Source organism: Triplophysa rosa, linkage group LG5 (assembly GCF_024868665.1).
Source record: "Triplophysa rosa linkage group LG5, Trosa_1v2, whole genome shotgun sequence".
In the NCBI taxonomy this organism is placed as follows: domain Eukaryota; kingdom Metazoa; phylum Chordata; class Actinopteri; order Cypriniformes; family Nemacheilidae; genus Triplophysa; species Triplophysa rosa.
The window spans coordinates 5,263,534-5,286,448 of record NC_079894.1 but is presented as its reverse complement, the minus strand read 5'-3'; the positions used below and the strand labels follow the sequence as shown (position 1 = coordinate 5,286,448).

At 43.3% G+C, this 22,915-nt stretch overlaps 1 protein-coding gene across 8 annotated transcripts in view; it reads left to right on the top strand.

Moving 5' to 3' along the window:
* The window catches only part of rnf220a (ring finger protein 220a), a 116,525-nt gene that overhangs the window by 5,707 nt on the left and 87,903 nt on the right, over window positions 1–22,915 (top strand). For 7 of the 8 annotated variants that reach the window (XM_057334457.1, XM_057334460.1, XM_057334459.1 and 4 more), the window contains exon 2: window positions 4,328–5,153. In XM_057334457.1, the coding sequence (XP_057190440.1) occupies window positions 4,505–5,153 (649 nt within the window). In that variant the 5' untranslated portion in view covers window positions 4,328–4,504. Of the gene's footprint in view, window positions 1–3,315; window positions 3,335–4,327; window positions 5,154–22,915 lie in introns of those variants that run through there. The other variant, XM_057334458.1, reaches the window with a different exon arrangement.

The window sequence follows — 22,915 nt, the reverse complement described above, 5'->3', positions numbered from 1 at the left end:
TTGTGTGTCATACACTGTGGGGAATTTATTTGTTGATAGTGAACTGGAGTGTTGAGGCACAGCTTGTACTATCATTATTGATTTAGTTAGCTGTATGTCCAAGTGTCATTATCCTTCACTGTGTTCTAACTCTGTCATTAAATCTCACTTTCGCGTCTCCAGAATGCGGGCGCTCATTTTTTTTTGTCTCATACCGCAGCTGCTGCACATTATTGAATTGTTCTGTGCAGATTTCATATTGCGAGGGCTTTGATTCTAATTCGGCAGGATATATTATCTGTGTGGCCCTAAATTGCAGGCCAGCCGACGGTGAATGACTGTATTTTCAATAATATCGACTGTCTTCCGTCCTTAGGTCCAAAAGCATTTCCTGTGGAATACTAAGTGAGCTGTCCACTGCCGTATGAGTGTGGCCCAGTCGGTACACGGGGCGCTTTAACCCTCACATAACCGTCCCCTGACTGAGAAGATGCGAGCGCCACGCTTGAGAACCTGGATGTGGATAAACATAAGTTTACCCTCCAGGGTGTTTTAAAAACGTAACAAGCTGCAGTGCTCGGAAGACACTTAAGGCAATTGCGTTTGGGACGTTTTCAAGAGCAAAGTAGTTAAAGAGTGCGCCATGAGAAGTTCTATCCTAGTGTCATTTCCTGCGACTTCGTCCGAGGGCCCTCGATTTTAGCAGCTGCACATATAACAGCCTTCATACCATGTTTTGACAGCGTTGGAAGCGTTTCAGTGAAAGTTAAAAAAGCGTGTGAAATCATTGGCACGGCTTAATTTGGAGCCGCAATTAGCACGAAATCCTTTAGTCGTGCACATTCTTGTAACCGTTGCCGTTTTTGTCTGCTCAGACGGTTCTAGCCGAGAGTGGCTTTGAGAGTGTGTGCTTTCTGAGGCTATTGAATGACAGATTCCGCCCTGTCCTGTAATAAAATGTAAGAGTGGCACTTTCACGGTTGTCAACAATCTCTAAATATACTGACAGACAGGCAGAGGAGCTGCGGTTTGAGTGACACCCTCCTCCGAAACTTTTGCATTTTCTCTGGCGACGTGGGCAGGCAGTCACATTTGACAGTGGTTTGTTTTCTCTGAGATTGGATTCATTTGCGCTGTTCCCCAGAGCTGCGGAGAGAAAATGTATTGTTGACAACTTCTTATTTGTCTTTGTTGTGTCTCGCAGATATTCCTTTCTGTTTCCTTACATCACTAACTTTCTGAAAGAAGAGATGTCGCACGTCACTGTAACTGACACCGGGATATCATAACAGTGTCATTTGAAAATTCAATGCTAAATTTATCCTGCATCACTGTAACAATTCGGTGACAGATTTATTTACTGTGTAATCTGTCTCAATTTCTAACGGGTGACAAACGTATCGTAATGAAATTTAAATGTAAATGCCTTGAATTAATTTATCATTCCAGCATTATTCTTGAATTTTTAAATAATGTATATATTACGGTAATAATGAAAAACTATCCATTTTTGGGTCGTTTGAATTCTTTGATCTTGAATTTACTTCATACTAGTTGATAAACAAAGCAAAAAGCATCAGGGATGAGACGTTGTGGTTCCCTCCTTTTGACCTCTCCATCTCTCTCTCTCTTTTTCTCGCTCGCTCACACACTTTGGCGTGTCAGTTTGTGTCAGGCTGACTCCCCGCCCTCTCCGGTTTCTCTGGGATACTGGGTTCTCAGTTTGTGCGTGCCTTCGTGCGTATGTAGCTGGGGCACCAGGCAGACCGGCCGCAGCCACAGCAATGATTAGCACGTCTGTACAACACTCAGTCTAGTTGTGCCCCCTCTCCTGTGCGCCATTGGGGGGATATCCTGTGTCCTTTTATTGGATTGTCAGTTTCACACTGCCTGAGTGCGCTGATGGTAATGATAATAAAATTGAAATATCCAGGTACTTATCACTGTATTACCTCGCTATCAAGACCCGGCCGCACTCATTTTTTAGAGGTTATCCGAGGGGAGAGATTCGCTACAGAGGCGACGCTCTGATGAGCGGGAGAGATAATACGACAGCGGGGGCTTTTGATGTCGATACGTTTTCAAGGTGCTATTTTCCCACATTTACTGGGAGAAAAGACAAAACGTAATGTGATTCTCGGGCACCGCGCCAGCGTCAAGCGGTGTAGTGTAACCCATTTTCCACAGACAGGAAACGGCGCGCATTCCCTTAGCATGTATGTGATAATGTAAAGCTCTTTTTACTGCGCCGCGGTACGTGTGTGCGCAGATCGAGTTTTAAAATTGATTCGAATGAGTGTTCTGGACAGCTGATATCTGTAAAAATGCCCTGATAAATTCCCCAGGAGTTTCTTTGATGCAGTCTGATATTCTGTGTGGCATTTGAAATGGCCCTACCGTGACACAAGTCTAAAGGCCCATCCATTCGAATTACTCTGAACCCCGGGACCTGTTCTCCAGATGCACGGATTAAATCCTGTTTACCCTGTGTTTAACCGACATATCGCCCTTTTGTATTTTAAAAAGTTTTACAATTATTTTTACCCCTATATTTAATGATGCAAATTATACAAAATTGTCAGTTTCTTGTAGCTCAATTGGAAAAGCACTGCATTAGCAGCACAAAGGTCATGGGTTTGATTCCCAAGATACTAATGACACATCACCCCTCTCTTCATTAAGTTACATTGGCTCCCTATAGTCGCTCGCATCAAATTCAAGACTCTGCTCCTGGCCTACAAGACCACCACTGGTTTGGCACCCCCCTATCTTCACCAGTGTTGGGTGTAACTAGTTACTAAGTAATTAGTTAAAGTAATTTAATTACTTTTCCCTTGAAAAAGTAAAGTAAGGGATTACTCTTAATTTTTCTGTAATTTAATTACAGTTACTTTTGATGTAATTAAACTAAATACTTTTGTGTAATATATGTGTGTGCAATAGTGGAATTGACATCAAAATTCAAAGTCTAACTTTAAAATCCGTGCTTTAATGTATAATTCTCACATTTATATTACTTTGGTCAGTTAATAAGAGTACTTTATGTAGTTTAATATTATTTATTTGAATGAATTAAAAGAGCCCTTTCATGCCTATCCTTGAATCACTTAACTAATCAAGGTTGATATAGGATATAGAAAGTAATTAGTAATAAGTAACTAAATACTTTTTGGAGAGAGTAATTTGTACAGTAATCTAATTACACTATTGAATATGTAATTAGTAACTAGTAATTGATTACTTTTTCAGAGTAACTTACCCAACACTGATCTTCACTCACTAATGCAGACCTATGTACCCGCCAGATCGCTACGCTCTGCAAACGAACGACGTCTTGTGGTGCCATCCCAAAAAGGTAAAAAATCGCTCTCACGAACCGGTTCCACATTTGTGGAATGATCTGCCTGCTGCTAGAATCAGCAGATTCTGTGGCCATCTCTTAGAATTGGCTGAAAACACATCTCTTCCGTCAGCACCTGACCGATCATTTCTGACTTCTATATCTTTTCTACTCTATCTATATATCTACTGTATATACTTGTATTAAAAAAATCTTTAAAAACTCTGTACACTGCAGTAGGCTTTGTGAGACATGTTTTATTGCACTTACTCTTTTTGTTGTCCTAATGCTGACCCAATTGCTTCCATTGTTTACCCAACTTGTAAGTCGCTTTGGATAAAAGCATCTGCTAAATGAATAAATGTAAATGTAATGAAATTTGCTGAATATGAAAAAAAAAATTTTTTTTTAAATGGACATTCTAAACTGTTCAGATCGATTTTTCAGCAGAATAATTTGTGAATTTCCTGTCAGTTAAGTATCTGTTGAACTTGTAATAGAAGATCACGTTCAGGTCACCCACAAGGGATCGAGAGTGACAGACAGACACGTGTGCACGCAAATAGACACAGATTCACTAAAACGCTTCTCATTAAATCTGCTCACACTTTTGCCAATCTGTGAACGTTATCCTCTGGGGCTTTTCTGGCTGTTTGGCTGCAGCAGGGGTCAAGGGGTGAAGTGCGGCTAATTTATTCATTCAGTCAAATTTCCTGTGCAGATGGCAGGCTGATACCATATCAGTATGAGAATCCCATCGGAGGCAGAGGACCAGGGTGTTCACACGAGCAGGGCTGCGTTCTTATCTGATCAGCGCTCTGCTCTTATCTGCCTCAGACGCCGTTCTGCTCCGCACACAGGGAGATGGAGTAAGAGGCTTATATGTGATCTGAACCTCAGATCTGCGGAAGGAAACTTTCTGTTTGGAGAGGGAAAAGTAGGCAGGAGTTTCTGAGTGTTTTTTTTCTGAGTGGTAATGTAACTTCTGTTCTTCTCGACTTTCTTTAGGTGGAGAACCACTGAGGATGAGCCATCAGTGACCCGATTCTGACCTAGCGCCACAGAACAGTTTGCATCATTCTGCCCATATCCTTTACCCCCTCTCTCTTCTCTCCACCCCTTCCCCACACCCCTCTGTTTTCACCCCTAAACCCCCCTCCACCCAACCCCAGCCCAATCACCAAAATGGACTTGCACCGGGCGGCTTTCAAAATGGAGAGCTCCTCCTACCTGCCCAACCCGTTGGCATCCCCAGCACTGATGGTGTTGGCATCGACGGCGGAGGCCAGCCGTGATGCCTCCATCCCCTGCCAGCAGCCTCGCCCGTTTGGCGTGCCAGTGTCTGTGGAGAAGGACATTCACCTCCCCTTCAACAACGGCTCCTACACCTTCGCCTCCATGTACCATCGGCAGGGCGCCGTACCGCCAGGCTTCCCCAACAGGGACTTTCCACCTTCCCTCCTACATCTTCACCACCAGTTCGCCCCACCCAATCTGGACTGCTCCCCCATAAGCATGCTCAACCACAGTGGTGTTGGGGCCTTCAGGCCCTTCGCCTCTCCACCAGAGGACCGTGATGGAGCCGGAGGGGGATATCAGTCCGCCTTCACCCCTGCCAAACGGCTAAAGGGTTGCCTGGAGGCCGATGCCTCTCCCCACCTGCGCTACTCGGACGCGGAAGGGAAAGAGTACGACTTCGGCGGCTCTCAGATTCCCTCCAGTTCACCAAGTGCTCTCAAAGCAGTGGAAGACGCTGGGAAGAAGATCTTCGCACTGTCAGGACTGCTGTCGGACCGGGAGACCTCGTCCAGCCCTGAAGATCGTATTGAGCGCTGTGAGTACCCTTTTACTTTTATACAAAGTGTGCTATTAAGGTTGACTGACTGGAGTAGATAATAACATCAGCTACTTAAGAGAAGGGGGTATTTACATTCAGTCACTTCATGCGTTTAACTGATCAGATAGCTAAAGACAGTACCATCACTTAAACCACTTTAGGAGGTCAAGATGCATGAAGTACCCCTTTAGGCCCTGTGGGTACCTGGTATTAAGATGCGTTTTGGTCGATGGGATCATAAGTGGACGAATGAGACACATGTCTCTTTTGTCCATTTTCAACCACTTCTGTCCTGATTTCTTCGAGGGGAGGGTTCATGGGTGAGTAAATACATCATCCTTTTCTGAACACTGTAAGTGTGTGATAGAAATCTGTAATGATGAAAAACACTGTGTTTGATACGCTTTTTGTCTTTAAACCAACCTTTTAGGTCTTAGCCGGTAACGTTTAAATCCTTTCTGGCCAGCGCGCATTATCAGTAGGCGGGCTTCTGTGGCTGCTCGAACGCATTCGATCACATGAGCTTCTACACTACAAACACTATCCGATCATATGCGTTTTCGACCACCTCTGGAAGTGGTTGAAAGTGGACAAGCTCAAAACGTTTCACACCCCATTTACACTTGTACTTATCGTCGTCCACTTGTGATCCGATCGACCAAAACGCATCTTAATATCCGGGTGTAAACAAGGCCTTAGATCTCAAAACCTTTTTTGTTCATTTGCACGAGTGATGTAGTGATCAAATTTTATAATGTATTTGTTTGTTGTTTGTATTCATCTTTGTTTTTCTGTATTTATTGTTTATTTTTTGCTGGCATTATTTGCTGGCTGATTTTATGTCCAATACTTTCTAAAATGTGTGTCACATGCCCACTAGGTTTAACTATACATAAAAAAGGAAGGAAAAATAAGCTTTAAAGAAACTAAATTGAATCATTTATCCAGTATTTTTAACAGAATAAGTTTAATCGTTAGAAACAAAAAGCTCAAAGCAGTATGTTTTTTCAACAAATATTGTCACAGGGCTTATCCTATAAATTTCTTGCAGTGATATTTTATCCCTGTAATGTAGAGCGCGTGTCCCACGTCACATGTCAAACTGTTGGGTGAATGTTTAGAGAGTGCGCCCTACTGGTCCTGCCGAGCAGATAAATTCCACAGATAAAACTCATAAATGAAATGGAGGTTTCTCTAGGGTGACAGTGTGTGTGTGCGTGTGAAGGTGAGGAAATGGGAAATGTGTGCAGGGGTTCATAAGACCTCTGCCGAGCGGAAGCCCAGTGGTATTACTGTAGTAATCCAACCTGACCCCTCTACTCAAATACATTACCAAATACAAGTCCAAGTGAAAACATAGCACACACTGTTTTGCCAACCCGTTTTTGCCACTCTCCCATTACTGGGTGTGAGACATATTTATTAACCACTTATTTTATTATTTATTTGTTTTGTGGGTGAATCTGATTTGAGCAGAGCAAATTTGCTATGTGATCAGGCCTACACACACATCCACATGTAATCACTTTTCTAAATTATATATTTTAGATTACAGATATTGTTATTATTTAAAGCTAATTATTTATTCTTTATATTATTTATTAATGTAGACAATTCTAATCATTTCCTTTAATAACTTATTTTGCATTTTAAGAAGGAAAGTGAACATTATTGAAGCATTATTTCAACTGAGAATATGTTTGTCTTTACCGTGTGGGTCCTCATTACTGTTGATTGTAAATGTGGATTTTCAGGTCATGCTGGATTCTGCCTCTGTTTCTATATCTTTTGCTCTCCCACGTCTTCTCTGTTCTTTTCTGTTTCTTGGTTTACGTCGTTTTCAGCCGTTTTTCTTTAATCCCACTCTATCTCAGCGTGATATACTGTATAAACTACACAGTTTATACAACTTTAGATTTCATCTACAGTTTATATAACACATTCATTTGTTCTTCATCACTTTTTCTGTGCACATATTAAAATGTTGAATATTTCAATAATTTTTCAATAATTAATAATGAATAACGTTTTTTCCCAAATTTTAGAATTACACTTTTTTTTTTAGAATTTTGTATACATTTTATAATAAAAAAAAATCCTCACTCAATTTCTCTCTCTTTGAGAGACCTTGAGGGTAATACAGAGGCTCAAACAGCAGGAAAAATGAGAGAGAGGCAGAAAGAAAGGCAGAGGGAAAGATGGACGCACCCTTGATCGAACAGATGAGAGACAAGGGCGGCGAGCTGAGACTGATCCGATAAAAACAGCAGCGCGTAGGCTGGGAGGAGCGTGAATGACACCCAACAAGAAACGGGAGAGGAAGGCGAGAGCGAGGGATAGGAAGAGAGGCAGACTAGAGGAAACCGTGTCTCATCTAGAATTTCCCCTCCAAGGGGGTCTCGTTTGAAAGCGCTCTTTAAGACTTCCACTGCCGCGCTTTTGAACCGCTGGCCGTACAGGAAGCGGCGATACAGCGCTGGCCCGTTCTGGTATAGAGGGATTATAACACCCTCACCCTCAACTCAGATTAAGCACAGATAGCGGCTCTCGAGGGCCAATCCAGGTATAATCCGAGTCTCTCAATGGGCTGTAATCTGACATTCATACTATCAGATAAGAGCGACGGCTTCTCTTGCAGAAATGAGAGGGGATTAGGATGGCGGCAGGGATGGGAAAGTTTCGGTCTCCTCTCTGTGGAGGGTGGGAGAGTTTTAAAATACAATGATTTAGAGGCAGTTTTGCCTTCTCAGTCTCTGCCTCTCTCGATCTCTTTCTCTCTCTTTTGAAGCTGAATCTAATTAGATCAAACCATAGGCCCACCAAGGGCTCTAATGCAATTGAATTTCCAGCAGTGTTGTAGAAGAGACTTAAATTGGGTTCCCCTTGACTGGGTATCATGCTACTGGCTGTCAGGAGCTCTGTCCTCTCTCTGGGTGTTAAGCTCCAAATTTGCAATGTACTGCAGTCGCTGTGAGTCTCAGTCTGTATGCTGATGAGTAAAGCCCGGCATGAACTCATGACACAGTTCCTGTCCACAGTCTCTGTGGGTATATCCTATATATAGAACACAATTTGTCCCCAGAGTAACATTATTACATCTTTATTGGGTTAATGTGCAAGTATGCTTTGTTTATAGTGTGTCGCTTATAAAAATAGACATTGAGAACCATAGAATCCTTAGTTATTGGTAGAACAACAAAAATGTGGTCGCTTGATATTATCCACAACTGTTATAGAAACAAATTCATCATATAAATAGACAGGAAAGTTCACTGTAAAGCATTTTTGATGCCTTAAATTACATGAATTAATATATTTTATATTTTTATATAAATAAATTGAAATTGCTTAACTTATTTTGATGAGTAGCAGAAATGTAGAGACATTGACAAAATAAAAAATGGTAAGTTGAAATTTATAAATAGACAGGAAAGTTCACTGTAAAGCATTTTTCACGCCTTAAGTTACATGAATTAATATATTTTATATAAATAAATTGAAATTGCTTAACTTATTTTGATGAGTAGCAGAAATGTAGAGACATTGACAAAATTAAAAATAGTAAATTGAAATTACTTGTAAAACCAATTTGATTGTTCTTCTTAACTTAAGACGTTTCTCAGGCCATAAAATGTTTCACAGTGTTTCATATTTTAATTTGTATAAATTATGATGAATATACACTAGTAATTATGGTGAAAATGTTATTATATTGAGTACTGTGTGTGTTGACGTGTTCATTTCCCGGTATGTGTGCGTGACAGCTGGAGCTTGTTTGTTTCTTCTCTCGCACACATTAGCACAAACTGCGCGCTGATCCTGACCCAACACAAGCTTGTGTGTGTGAGAAGTGTGAAATAAACAAAGAGAGACCGAGACAGTGTCTTCCAAACTCTGTGTGAGAGGAAGAAAAAATAAGACATGAAGAGAGAGATGGTCTTAGAAGGAGAAACGGCTTGGACAGGAAAGAGCGAGATGAAAGAAAGATAAAAAATAATAAAAGGCAGGGGATGAGCAATCAAGAGCGCTGTGAGCTGAAACACAGACTGCAGCTGCCTTCCTGAGCAGCTGAAATAAAGGGGAAAAAATCCTTAAGACAACATAGCGCGCGGGCTTCCTTCCTGACGTGACCGGCTCGTGAGCCGTGTGGGCCTGTCTTCATAAATCGCTGCTGATTTACGGGCAACTGGGTGGCTGGCAGGTCCACGCTTAACCCCCACCGCCCCAGCGGCGAGCCACCCGGCTTTGAGTCGCCCGTCCTTCTCCATCGAGCTGCACGTTTCTAGACGCTCTCGTTCTGAACTTCAAATGATTTCTGCTCGGGTCGATATAGAGCGCAGATTATAGCGGGCATCAACACATGTTAAAAGATTCTCCCGTGTCCTCCCTGACTGCGTCAGAGCGTCAGTCACGAGGATATATTGTTGCAACGGCAAACCTGGCAGGGCTTGTCCTCTAATTTACACGGCTGCTGAGCAGTAGCACGGAGATGTATTGTGTTAGCTTGCGTAGTTATTTTTGCCTTGCGTCTCACTGTCTCTGCCGAGCTTTGTTGTCGCCCGTCAGCCGCTGGGTTCGAGCCTGTAATTATTCGCCAGTTTCTGTTTCTATCTCCAGCTCTCTCTCTTCCTCCTCGCTCCCTACACCGTCTGCGTGATTGATTCTTGTTTTCATGTTTTCGATTGGGCCGCGCAGATCTGTCAGAGTGTGTAGTTATTCCGCCGTCTTTTCCCTTTCAAAAGCTCTAAAGAGCCGTGCACACTGACAGCTGTTAAAACACACAGTTGTTGTTTTTTTACCTCTTTTTTTTTGTAGGAGAGCAGATGTCAGTTGCGTGTTTGTGTGTGTTTTTCTTTTGGATGTATTGAAACTTTGGGAAACGGTTGCAGTGGAAGTGGCAAATCGCAAGTGCACCGGGGGGGGACATCATAATAGACAAAACTGGTATTATAGAACAAAAAACACACACGGTATGGGAGAAATCTATTTTTAGACAAAAATGTATTTGTTTTTATGTTGATATTTTAGTCATGTTTTCTCTGTGCGATTTTCTCCAACTTGCCAAATTAAACTGGCAAACAATGCAGCCGCATTAAGTGTTTACGCCCTGGTGCATGCTGGGAAATGGCGAATAAGACAGAACTTTTTTTTAGTTTCGAATTATTTTAACATTGTAAGTAAACCACAAAAAATGTGACACTCGTCGCCATTTTCCGGCAGGTGAAGAGTTAAGATCAACATTGTCATTCCAGTAAAAGTCCCCCCATCCTCCCGTTCTGGTTCCTGCTCTCTCTCTCTCTCTCTCTCTCTCTCTCTCTCTCTCTCTCTCTCTGTCACGGTCTAGTGGTGAGGTTAACTTAAGTAAGAGTGTTCTAATAATTAGGCTGCAGGATGACTTCTCGTCTGTGCTTACCCAGATGTTAAAAGGCTTGTCCTCTCATGTTGCCTCCCTGTCAGTACCCCCACCACCCTGCATCCATCCATCCTTCCCAGTCCTTTGTGTCCTTTGCTTTCTTTACTGATCCTGTATTGCTTCTCTCAGCTGTCGCAAGATTTATTTAGCTGTCGCAACATTTTTATCTTCTTCTTAAAAGACAAAAAAAACCCCACAATCATATCTCTATTGTTTTGTAAGGACAGTTGTGGCATTACATTGAGTTCTGTTGGATACCTGAAACATACGCAATCTCCATTAAGTCTCCTAAACTAACCTGTAAGCGATACAGTTTTCATATTGAACTACAGAAGAGCTGTACTTCTTGTCAGTTACACCCCTCCCAGTCACTTTTGGCAAAAGACAGCAGGTGTCAGTGTAGCGGGCCATGGCTGTGTGCAGCCGCAGCGTAAGGGAGCACCGGGCCGGGCCATTGTTGCGGCATGATGCAGATCAAGGATTAGCGCTTCCTGCCCGAGCTTTCTTGGCAGGGCCACTTGAATTGCATGGACACAGGCTGGTGTGTGTGTGCGGACCGCTGGAGCCACTGTTAGGGAAATGAACAGGGGAAATGAGATTAGAGCACGCATCCTCTGCAGACAAACACCTGGAATGACAGTGAAGTGACGTAATTCTCATGTAGTGTACGGTAGCTCTTTATTGCCTGACAAGCATGGCGCTTGTTTGCTATGAAATTGTTTATTGCTTTGGTTTATTCGTGGTACAAGAATATCACTTCAATGATTTCCATTCACGGATGCGAGCTATTGGCAGATGTGTGCATGGAGCTGTACGGCTGTTCTGTCATACAAACATATGCACCAGACTCCCATGCTCGAGGTCAGACCCGTTCCCATGGCCTGGATGTGGGTCTCGCGGTGATGTCACACTTTGCTATAAAAGCGAGCCGAAAGCAGTCCGCCGAGTCCCGTAGAACCGCACAGCTGGCACCGGTTCCGTTCTGCAGATGCCCCAGGGTCACAATACCACTGCAGCCGTCCAGCAGTGCATCCGAGAGTTTAGTTCTGGGCCACTGGTGACCAGGAACAACCTTAGATCACACTTGAACTCCCATCCTTTATATGCCAGACTAATGCAGATGTGCTGCAAACATCATCCCCAGAGTCCTTTAAATAGGTAGGGGATGAAACTTCACTCTCGCTAACAGGTTCACCACCCATAGCACGGCAGACCCGCCCCAGCCAGCCTGCTCGAACCCCGTCTCTTGATCCTCTCTCGCTCCTTCGCTCATCCCCCCGTAATCTAATCTTCTCTCCGTGTGCGGGTGCAGTCTTCTGTGACAGACTTGTTTCCAAAAAGCAGGCTTGGCTAAAGGACACGCATATTATATATATTTATTGCTTCCCTTAAATGTAAATTATTGAACAGGAGTGATTACAGGCTGGGATGTGTCGAGGGCAGCACAGGGAGTTTAAAGACGGCTGTCAAGGATGAAAACAAAGGTTTGCATGAGAAATGTCTTTAATGTAAGCGTTGCTCCTCTCTCAGGTTTGGAATACCAGTTAACCACCTCGGGCTGTTTTTTAAGCTGTTGCTTGTTTTCGGGTGCTAACAAACCTCCCAGCTCCGCTTTATTACTTCGGAGGGGCCGCACATGTGTGATCATCGCTCATTACCAATCGGTGAGACCCGGGGCGGAAAAGGCAGGGAGAATCTGCATGGAGACACGCGCGCTCTTCCAGAATGCCAATAGCCCTCACACATTAGAAAGTGTTGCCATTTTGTTCCTTCCCGTCACTCTATGTCCAGGCGCTCGCGGAGGCCTGATTAATTATTTAGCAGCATGTATCATCTATTTACCTTAGTAATCCATCTGTCAGCACGCCTATTGATCCAATCCTGCATTCTAATTGTGCATCCTCTCGCAGCAGCTAGCTCATATTTAAATTCAATGGCTGTCACTGCGCCTGACTGTCTGCGACTCGGTCGGCTATCGCGGCTGTCGCTGTGGTTACGTTTCAGGGGCGTGATAAGCTACAGCTGCGCTGGAGACAGCTAGCGCTGCGCTTGGATGTGACCGCATCGGTGTTTTCGAAGCGACACGTTGGAGGCACTGTTATTTGGAAAGAAAGCGTTTGGGAACGAAACGGGGTTGTGAGGGAACAGGGTGTGAGAAGTGAGAGCTTAGAAAAAACATAAAACCGCTTGTATGCATCTTTTGTTTCGATGACTGTGGTCACTGTGTCATATTTCAGTCTTTTCTTGGTTTCATTCCTGTTTCCTCTTACTTTATTAGACTGGACGAAACCTATGCAGCTGCCTAGTCAGTCAGTGACTAAATTGCCTTCACACAATAGCATCACGCCTTATGATTTAAAACCAATTCAAGTACATTTTAGAGATAACCAAGCAAATATGTAATTCCTTCAATGCTTATTTCTAGTAGGAACTTGACACAAAAAACGGGTCATAAAGGAGGATAGTTCACCCCAAAATGAAAATCCGTCATTATTTACTCACCTTCATGTCATTTCGAACCTGTATGGCTTTCTTTCTTCTGCGGAACACAAAAGAAGATATTTTGATTGGTTTTGTGTCCATACAAGTGAAGCGAATGGCGACAACGATTTTTGTTTACCTACATTCTTCGAAATATATTCATTTGTGTTTTGCAGAAGAAAGAAAGGTTGAATATGACAAGAGGGTGAGTAAATGATGGCAGAATTGTAATTTTGGGAAAAGCATTTATATACCAATATTTAAAAGCAACCAAACAGCATGCAAAGGATTGTGGGAGATCTCCAGCAGTTGAAGATCTAAAAGGCCTTCAAAATCTGACTCGGTAGACAGCATGCCACAATGGCAACATTGAATTTTGACATGCCTTGTTGGCTTCTGTACACGACCGGCAGTATGTTTTTGTCGTTGGTGTTACCTGTTGTCTCCAGTTCTCTGTCTTTCTGCGGGTGGTTGTGTGGTGGATGTAGGAGCTTGTATGTTGTGGTGACAGAGAAGCGGCGTGCCGATAAGAGCGCAGCGGCAGCTGGGTGCCGTGGTGGCGTGAGGTTAGTGAAAGGGCTGTTAGGAAGCTAAAACCCTCATGCAGTTGTCAGTCTGCTCTCTCCGGCCAGACCCTGAAGCTGGTCTTTTACATGCCAATAAAGCAGGCCAGTCAGGGGTGGGCCGGTAGCCAGGCTGCCTGGGAGAAAACAGTTAAAGTAGGCACTTAAGAAATGCCCCCCGCACCCCTGGCGTTGTGGTTCTCAGTTGTGTTCTAACAAGGCTTTTGACATAATTGAATATATGAGCCTAGAGTAGATAAGTGCGTGGAGTGCCAGCCAGTGCCTGTCTGAAAATGGGGTATGTGTGTACGTTCAGGAACTGCATATTTGCGTTTTATTAATTTGCGCTTTGAAAACCGCTAGATTAATTCCGCTGGGTGCCAGCTGGAAGCGTGCTAGCTTAAACCTCGCTTTGATGGCCTTCTTCTGTTCTGGGCTAATCTGAACAGATGCGCGAGCTCCCACAGTGAGTGATGGTGCAAATGCAGCAATCAGTAAACACTCACTGAGTTAATGACACCAATCAATGGCCTTTTAAAACAGCTATTTGATAATTGCAATCATCAATGCCTCCTGTAGTATACATTACAAATGGGCCTCTCCGGTTCTGCTCCGCTCCCTCCCTCTTTCTCTGTCTCTCGTTCCTTCCTCCTTTTTACTCTTCCTTTCATTTTGTGAGCATAGATCCATGGTCATATTATCCTGTCAATTGGTGTGATGCCGTAATTGAACCATATGCATCTCAGGCTATCATTCAAGCGGAGTTGTAGCCTCTTTTAGTGTTGTGGCGTAATCTTTCGAGATTCAAATAATGTATTGAAAAGAATGAACCAAAATATAAGAGATTAAAATGCAATAAATAATTAATGGGATAGTTCACCTAAAAATGAATATTCTGTCATTTATTATCCCTCATATATGACTCTTCTGTGGAACACAAAAAGAAGATATTTTGAGAAATGCCTCAGTGGTTTTGTGTCCATACAATGGAAGTCAGTGGGGGCCAATTTTTGTTTAGTTACTAATGTTCTTTAAAATATCTTCTTTTGTGTTCTGCAGAAGAAAGTCAAACAGGTCTGGAATGACATGAGAGTGAGTAAATGATGAAAGAATTGTCATTTTTAGGTGAACTATCCCTTTTGATTGAACATCGTGATCAGCATGATGCGTCAACATTGTCTGGAACTAATTGGTGAGTTTAGAAAACCTGTTTAAAAAGAATATTTGATTCAATTGTGTTTAGTCACACAAGTGACACAAAAATGACACACTTCAGCTTTTTTGTATAAAAAGACCAGAGATGATTGTCGATTTCTGCTTACTTTGTTAGCAGCTTGACTATTGATTTATTGGTTCATTTTTTGGTTCCCTCTTGCATCTACCTAGTGTGAGTGATACAGTATTGTGTGATGTCATGAACTGCATGCTCTTTTCGTCCGTATATATTTGTGCGATTCTTGACCGTGTTAATTGCAGCCTATAAGAGCGGGTTTATTTTCGCCACACATCAGAGCGCGGACCCCCCGGGGGTCAGAAATCTTCTTAACCAGAGACCCCCTCCACTTCACCCCTATCAAAGCTCCTAACTGCCCCCCTTTAGTAGGCCATTTTCAGCCCGGTGGCTGTGCGGCACAGACCTGAGCCCTGACAATTTCAACACTGCAGAGCTGAAAATTGTCGCCATCGAAAATGGCACCAAAAGTGGCGAGCGGGGGCTAATCTGAACTCCCACTTTTTTGAAAACCCCCCACCCCACCTGACATGAGCTGAGCTGAGTGTGTGTATACATGCTTTTGTGAGGTAAGCTGTGTTTCACACCTGCTGCTGTGTAATCCTGCAGTCATGTTGGCCCCTGGCTCCCGTGCTCACGCGGCTCTACGTGTGCCATTTGGATACGGGCTGTCTAATACCACATCCCTACGGCAGAATGTGCGGCATCCGCCACTCTGGGGAGATGGGGGTGGGGGGGCACAGTCGAGCCCAGGAGGGGGGGTCTTAGAGAGCAAAAGAGAGCAAATCTGTCACTTCTCCCAAAGCAGCCACCCCTCTGACCTCCATTCAAAGATATATTGATTTTCCAGAGCTCTGTCTAACAAGCGGCAGGCTGAGTGGGGTTTAGTGATAGTGCTTGTATAGCTTGGACACAGCATGATGCTCTCTTCTAGAAGTTAAACACATCTCTTTTCTATCCTTCTTGCGGGGACATCAAACAAGTGCAAATAATCAAAAGGCACCAGCCCTCTCTGCTCCCCCTGTACAGATAGAAGAGGGCTGTCTCGGCAGGTCGACCATTTTTCTGCATACGTATGACAGCATGTTTGCTCGGCGTGTGGGGCCTTGGCTTTAACTTTGCTCAGTTTTTGGTCCTGCATGTGCGTCCAGATTGCTTTGTGGGGCTTAGCCGGGGCGGATCTTGTCCCTCCATGCATGACTCCTTTTTGTTTACCGGTCCCCTCGAATGCACGGGAGTCTGGCGAAATGCAAAGATCTTTGGAGCAGAGAGGAGGAAAACAGAGCGAGCGTGAACAAACAAACAGTATCAGGGGAACGGTGCCTACATCTTTCAGTGTGTGTCTATCCTTCAGTACATCAGCCAGAGAGAGAGAGAGAGAGAGAGAGAGAGAGAGAGAGAGAGAGAGAGAGAGAGAGAAATTCATGCACATGTATTGGCTTATCAGTAACTCTGCATATCAATTTTTGTTTCAATTTATAATTATAATTATGTTTATAATATATTGTGAAACCATACAGATTAATTACAATGCATGACAATCTTCTGCACATATAGGTAAAAACACTTATTGCTGAATAAAAACTCGATGAGAGCAAGAGAAAGCTTAGAAAGAGAGGGATTGGTCTTCTAACAGCACCAGAGAACAGAGGCGTGCTTTTTAGACAAGACTGTTTGTTCAGTCAGGCTTCAGCAAACCCACCACCAATGACTTGCCGAGCCGGGCTGAACACGGAGGAATGTTTCACTTTGTTTTCTCAGATGTATTTGTATTTCACGGAATGATGCACAAAGAAATACAAGATTTGTTTTTCGCCTCGCCAGAATGCAAGTTTTATTTTTCCTCTCGTTTTTTTCCCAGGATGGCTTTTCAAGCAATCTGTTCCGAACTGTTACGACTCCAGCAGAATTCTTATAATGACAGTAAGAGGCTGTTAGCATCAGCGTTGGAAGCAGACAATGAAATATACCATGTGAATAGCAGAAGGGCCTGTAAAGTGGAGGTTTTAAAACCGCTCGTCTTTGCGGCAATGTCACAGTAACAACTGGAGGGATGTTATGAGCCCGAGCCTGTGGCAGGTGTCTGGGGAGAAACGACCTCACACGGCAACCTGGTGTTATATCCGTGGTAACAGGGCAATTGGGGTTGGGGCAGACGCCCTGGTGGGGCCCAGGATGTCTGCGTTCCTAAGGCGGATTGCATGGTGGGAAATATTTTGGTCGGTTTTGCTGTGCAATGTAATGGTGGGACGGGGATGTGGAGCGCAGGGAGGGGTTTACCTGACCCTCAACCCCAGCTCTGAACTGCTGAGAGATGTTGAAAGCTATTATACAAAAAGGAACAAACATGATACAACTGTTTGACCTAAAAGTGTTTTTTTATTTTTATTTAGTAAGTTATTTAGTTAGCTTTACTAGCAGCTGTATAAAAATGGCAAGAAATAATACACCAAAGTAATAAAACAAATAAATTTAAATATATAAGAATAAAACAAAAAATCTAAATTGGATGCCTATATTAATCACAGACTGAAACATATGGGACTGTAAAATTATGATGATGATTGGCTATTATGTTAGGCTTGTAAGTATATCAGCTTTGTATATGTGTGAGTGTGTAGGTTGTATCAATGTATGTCTACCCTCGGGGGTCTTTTTTTCGCCTTTGTACCTGTTGTAGCATCTCTGCCGCTGTGTTAATAATATTCTGTCGATACAGCGACGTGATGAGCCGGCTGTCTGGTTTGGGCTGTTATGCATCCATCATCTGCTCTTCCAGCCTCCAGCCGTCAATATCGGGGCCCAATGCTAATGGTGGCATTTAACCAGCGGATCTGACAAATTAACCACCGCCCGTCTACAAGGGTTAAATATTCATCATCCCAGCTTTAACCAGTCCTAGCCCCCCGCGGCCCCTTGCTCATAGTGCACCCATGAAGCGGTCGCGTGAGGTCCGGGCGCTCAGCACTACATCATTCACACGTGCCCTGAACAAGACCCAGCTCGCCGTAAGGGAACTGAGGTTAAACATACTGTCTGCTTATGGCCAGGACCTGTGAAAAATGGTGACAGTTCTTCTATTTATTTATTTTTTAAGTCTGGTACATTCTTCCTGGTACAAATCACGCAGGCAGATCTTAGGACAGCCAGGGCATACGCTCACACATGTCCACACCGCATGCCCCTTATGATCTCCGATGCTCCCCCGCTTATGCTGAAGGTTTGTTACAATCAAAGCGTCCCATTGCCTCTCCGGCCAGGGTCACAACAGCTCGTGGCATGTGTGTGTGTGTCTGTCTGTATAAGTGTATATTTGTGTGCACAGCATGAAAGAGTCCCTGGTTTCTACTGTCCACCCCTCCTCTCCACTGATCCTTATGTCCCCCTTTTTCTGTCTCTTGTATTCAGCCTGTCCATCAGTGGCCTTATAAATAATTCATTGCCCTCTCCCTGATGTCTTGTCACCTTCCCTTCTCATTCGCCACCTTGGCTCCCTCCTCTCACTTCCCGTGTGCTGTTCTCAGTGTAGCGGAACACCCCAGGAGTCAGCGAGGCCTGGACCACACACTCTTTCAAGATTCAAGATTCGAAGAAGCTTTATTGGCATGATAAAATTTTTTTACATTGCCAAAGCACAAGAAAATTAAATATAAACATTCTGCACAAATACAGATTAAGATTAAAATAAAAGTATAACTTATCTTTCTCTCTCTCTCTTCCTTGGCTCCTCCCTCCTCCCGGTCAATGGTCATTCAATCAGAAATGGCTTCCTTAGTGCAGTGGTTCTCAAACTTTTTCATTGTAAGGCCCCCTGTGTGTAGGGTGTATCGCTTTGTGCCCCCCAAATAATGACTTGTGATCCAATTTTAATTAAACCAAAAAAACACTAGTAATTATAGAATGCTGGAACAGCAATTCTTTTGGTTGGTAGTCTTACTTTTCAAACATTTGATTGCCCAAAATTATCATAAATGTTTATAATTCATAAACTGCCTCAAAACTGTGGCCCCTCTGGGTCCATCTTGGGGCCCCCTAGGGGGCCACGGCCCCCAGTTTGAGAACCACTGCCTTAGTGTCATCCATATGGGTTTTGCATTTGTAGCCCAGTAATTAATAGTTGGTCCTTTGAAAGTGTCCTGTTGCTTTGAGATTCATGTAAAACTAGTTTTGTGCATGTGTGTCACGGACTCAAAAATCTGACAAAATCAACTACAAAGTCAAGGCATGTGCAATTTAGTATGGATTTGAAGTATCTTATGTTGTGGTTTTGGCTCAGTCTCTGCAAATTTAAATATCACTATATTGGCAGGGACTGAAGTTCATATGAGCTCCTCGACGGCAGGGTTGGGAGTCGATTGGTTAATCCACCACCAGTAGCACAGCGTGTAACCACAAACGTCTTAAACAGAGCCGTCACTTACCCATACAACCCAGCTCTGATGTAGCATAACCACAACAGCAAACCCTCCTGCGGAAATGGGTCTGAAAATACTGCGTACTACTCTTCTTGCGGTTCTCTCATTGTTATTCCTCCCCGTGTCCCTCTGCAATTAAGAACAGAATTGTATGTGCACAAAAAAAGGAAAAAGACAAGCAGACGGGAAAAGTGAAATAATACTGCCATTATATCGTATTAATCACGTAGCTTTGAGGGCAATACAAATAACATCAAGAGGGAAGAGAAAACATAACTATGACAAATTGGTTCTCCTTCATAGAGCTTGTTTAACGTTCAGGGAATTGCTGATATCGAAGCCTGATTACGACTAGCCGTGTGCTCTTATGCATGCTGCCGGCGTGTGTGTATGTTGTTTGGAGAACAGAGGGATTCAGATGTGTTTGTAGGCGTGAGTAGCGGCCCTTTTGAGACTCACTTGGTCCTATAGACCATAGACCATCTCTCGCTCTCGTTCTCTCTCTGACAGGACCTGTCTGCAGCACTCAGGGCCTGATCAATCAGGGCGATTAATACGTTTTAAAAAATGTCCCCTCCACTCTCACCAACAGCCACACGACTGCTACTCTTTATTCCTCCAGCCATCCACACGCGCTCTGCAGCATCAGCAGCGCTGGGGCGGCCCATGAGAAGAAGATCAATCAGACAACCGCTGATGAATTAAAGCCTTTAGCAGCCGAAGGAGGGGGGGGGGGCGCTGAAACACACACAGACAACTTACGTACCCAACTTTAAATGCACATCTATACAAAACATTGCTTTATTTGACTGCCAACACTGTAAAAAACAACTATAGGATAATTTTTTTTTTAATTTGCGCAATTTACTTGGAAAGTTTTTGAAGTAAATTTTACTTAATTTTTTGTGTCAAGTTTTTGCACACTGGTTTTTTTTTGGGTAACATTTACTTTAAAAAGCTGTTTGCAAATTTTGCCCAAATGTTCACAAAAAATTAAGTAAATCTTACTAGTTGTTTTTTACAGTGAAAAAGGAGCTGCACTGTAATAATGATTTTATAATGATATCTTGTAATAATTAGATTTTTGAAATAGAAAAAGTAATATGTGTAAGACATTTTTGACATTTTTCATTCCAGTTATTATGTTATTCGATCCCTTTTCAAATTCACATTGTTGCAGCCACTGGCCTTCCTCTGCCAAATTATATCCCCGGTCTCACTAGTCTCTCTTTCTATTTTTTTACTCCATCCCATGATAAATTAATTTTAACAGTGACAGCTTGGTTACAGAGACTCCCGCTTGTTTCACGGTAATTCTGGCGACAGCTTTAAGACTTGTTGTATTTAAGGTGGTCTGTAATTACATGGCTTTAGCATATGTAGGGAGAGAGATATGATTCATCTGCCAAGTGGGAGCTGGCGAGAGCGGGGGAGAGAGAGAGCGAAAAAGAGAGATACGCTTCAGCAAATAAAAAAGAGCCGTGTGTTGCTACAAAATGTCCCCCTTATTATGTCTCATTAAAGCCAAGACCGCGATAAGGCAATACAGCCCATGAATAAGATCTACGATCGCTGTGCTAAAAGCTACAGAATGAAGGCAGGCTGATATCTCCGAGGCTTTTGTGCACTGGCCATAGAAAGCGAGAGGAAAAATCTTTTTCCGGCATAACCCCGTGGTGTGTGTGAGCGATAGCAGATAGCAGTGAACACCCCTCTGCGCTAATTAGAGGAGCTTTTAACAAGGACAAAAAGATCTCTAGTGTGGGGGAAACTGACAGGCCCCGTTAATCCCAGGCCTATTGTCAGAGCTACAAGAAAGCGGTGTTGGACAATCACCCAGGGAGATCGTGATAAATCCAACGCAGGGCCCGGCTACCTCCCCACACTCGGGCTAATGGGTTATGAGCTACTGCGCCGCACACCGCCGGCGGGCGGCCACGATGACGGATGCCTTTTTTCGCGCGCGCACAAATCAACAGCCCTCGCACGCACTCGACGCGCAAATACACGCCGCGTGAATACACATAATCACGCGTTCGGCCCCTGACGTAGACACCGATGTGATCATTAGTGGTAATTATCTTGAGTGCTAAATTACTACCTGCAGTTAGTGTTTGATTATTGTGAAGGAGAGCGCTAATCTATAAACCCAGAGTTAGCGGCGCAGTGGAGTGCCACAGCTAGCCCTTCAAACACCTATATCTGTAAATTAGAGTAATAAGATGCTATTAGGGCTTAATGAGGCCGCAATGTAATTTACAGGGTGTTGAGGGGTATCTTTACTCCAAGCATGATGTCAGGAGATTGAAACGGGATTCCGTGATCTGTTTTTTTCCATCTGTATGCGCGTCAACGTTAGAAAATACGTGGGTTCGTTGAAACGGTGCCCCAGATGGTATCTGAACAATTTCTAGGGGATACTTGAAGACATTTTGCTTATGCTTTGTTAGTCATTTACAATACCTAGTGCGAAAATATAAAGTGCTGTTGGAATTTTTTTTGTAGTGAAACACAGAAGGAAATTTGAGAATATGATGAATCCATATCAGGTTTGTGTGGATTGAGTACTTGCGCCTTACTAAGGGGACCTAAGACAAAAATCAACATATCGCTGCTGTCCTTCTGAAACCTTGTATCTCCATATTTCATGATTTTTTGCCGTCAATCATTAGTCACCTTTTATGTTTGTCACTGGGTTTTGCAAATATTTAACCAATAAAAAGTATTAAAAAGTGCTTCTCAACTTTGACAACACAGTATTTAATCATTTAAAAAGTATGGCGTTTTCAATTTCCTAAAAGAGCGAATTTGGACATCCGTGGTTTTGGAACGACAGCGGCAATGTTATTTTGAGAGATTTTTGAAAGATTTGACAGTGTATGTAAACCAGTGGTTCTCAAACTGGGGGGACCCAAGATGGATCCAGGGGGGTCAGATTTTGTGGCATTTTATGAAATATAGAAATTGATCATAAATTTAATGCAATCAAACATCAGAAAAATAAGACCACCAACCAAAAGTGTTGATGTTGCAGCATTGGATAACTGAATATGTTTTTGGTTTAAGATTATAAGTCTTTATTTGGTGGGCCGCAAAGTGATGCACTCTGTACAAAGAGGGCCTTACAACGAAAAAATTTGAGAACCACTGCACTGATGTAAACACACAAACACACACACGGGTATCCATAACATGCACAAAGTGCAATAAGATGCTCCAGCAAGCATCTTTCTCTAATCATCATTAGCTCTACTTAACCCCTCACCCCAAAGCCATCTAATGACTTCTCTCATGCAGGTTAGCCGTGTGCCACAGGTACAGGTCAACACTTCGGACACAAAAACAGGTGGAGTCCTGCTTGAGTTAGTAAATGACTAGATGTGGCCTATTGACTGTTTGCACAATGAAGTCCAGGTCAGTGTCCAGTAGATTAGAGCGTGGGGAGAGGTAAAGTATCCACACCTCCTCAGCACTGATAAATAACTCGCCAGCCATATGATTCACTAGGGTGGCCTCCTGCCGATTAGTAATTTGCTGAAATTAAAACTTAATCAAGCATACTGAAGGACTGCTTGTGAATAATTTAGAAGGGATGTGAGGAAGAGCCAGTCGGTTGGGGAGGGAGAGAGAGAGAGAGAGAGAGAGAGAGAGAGAGC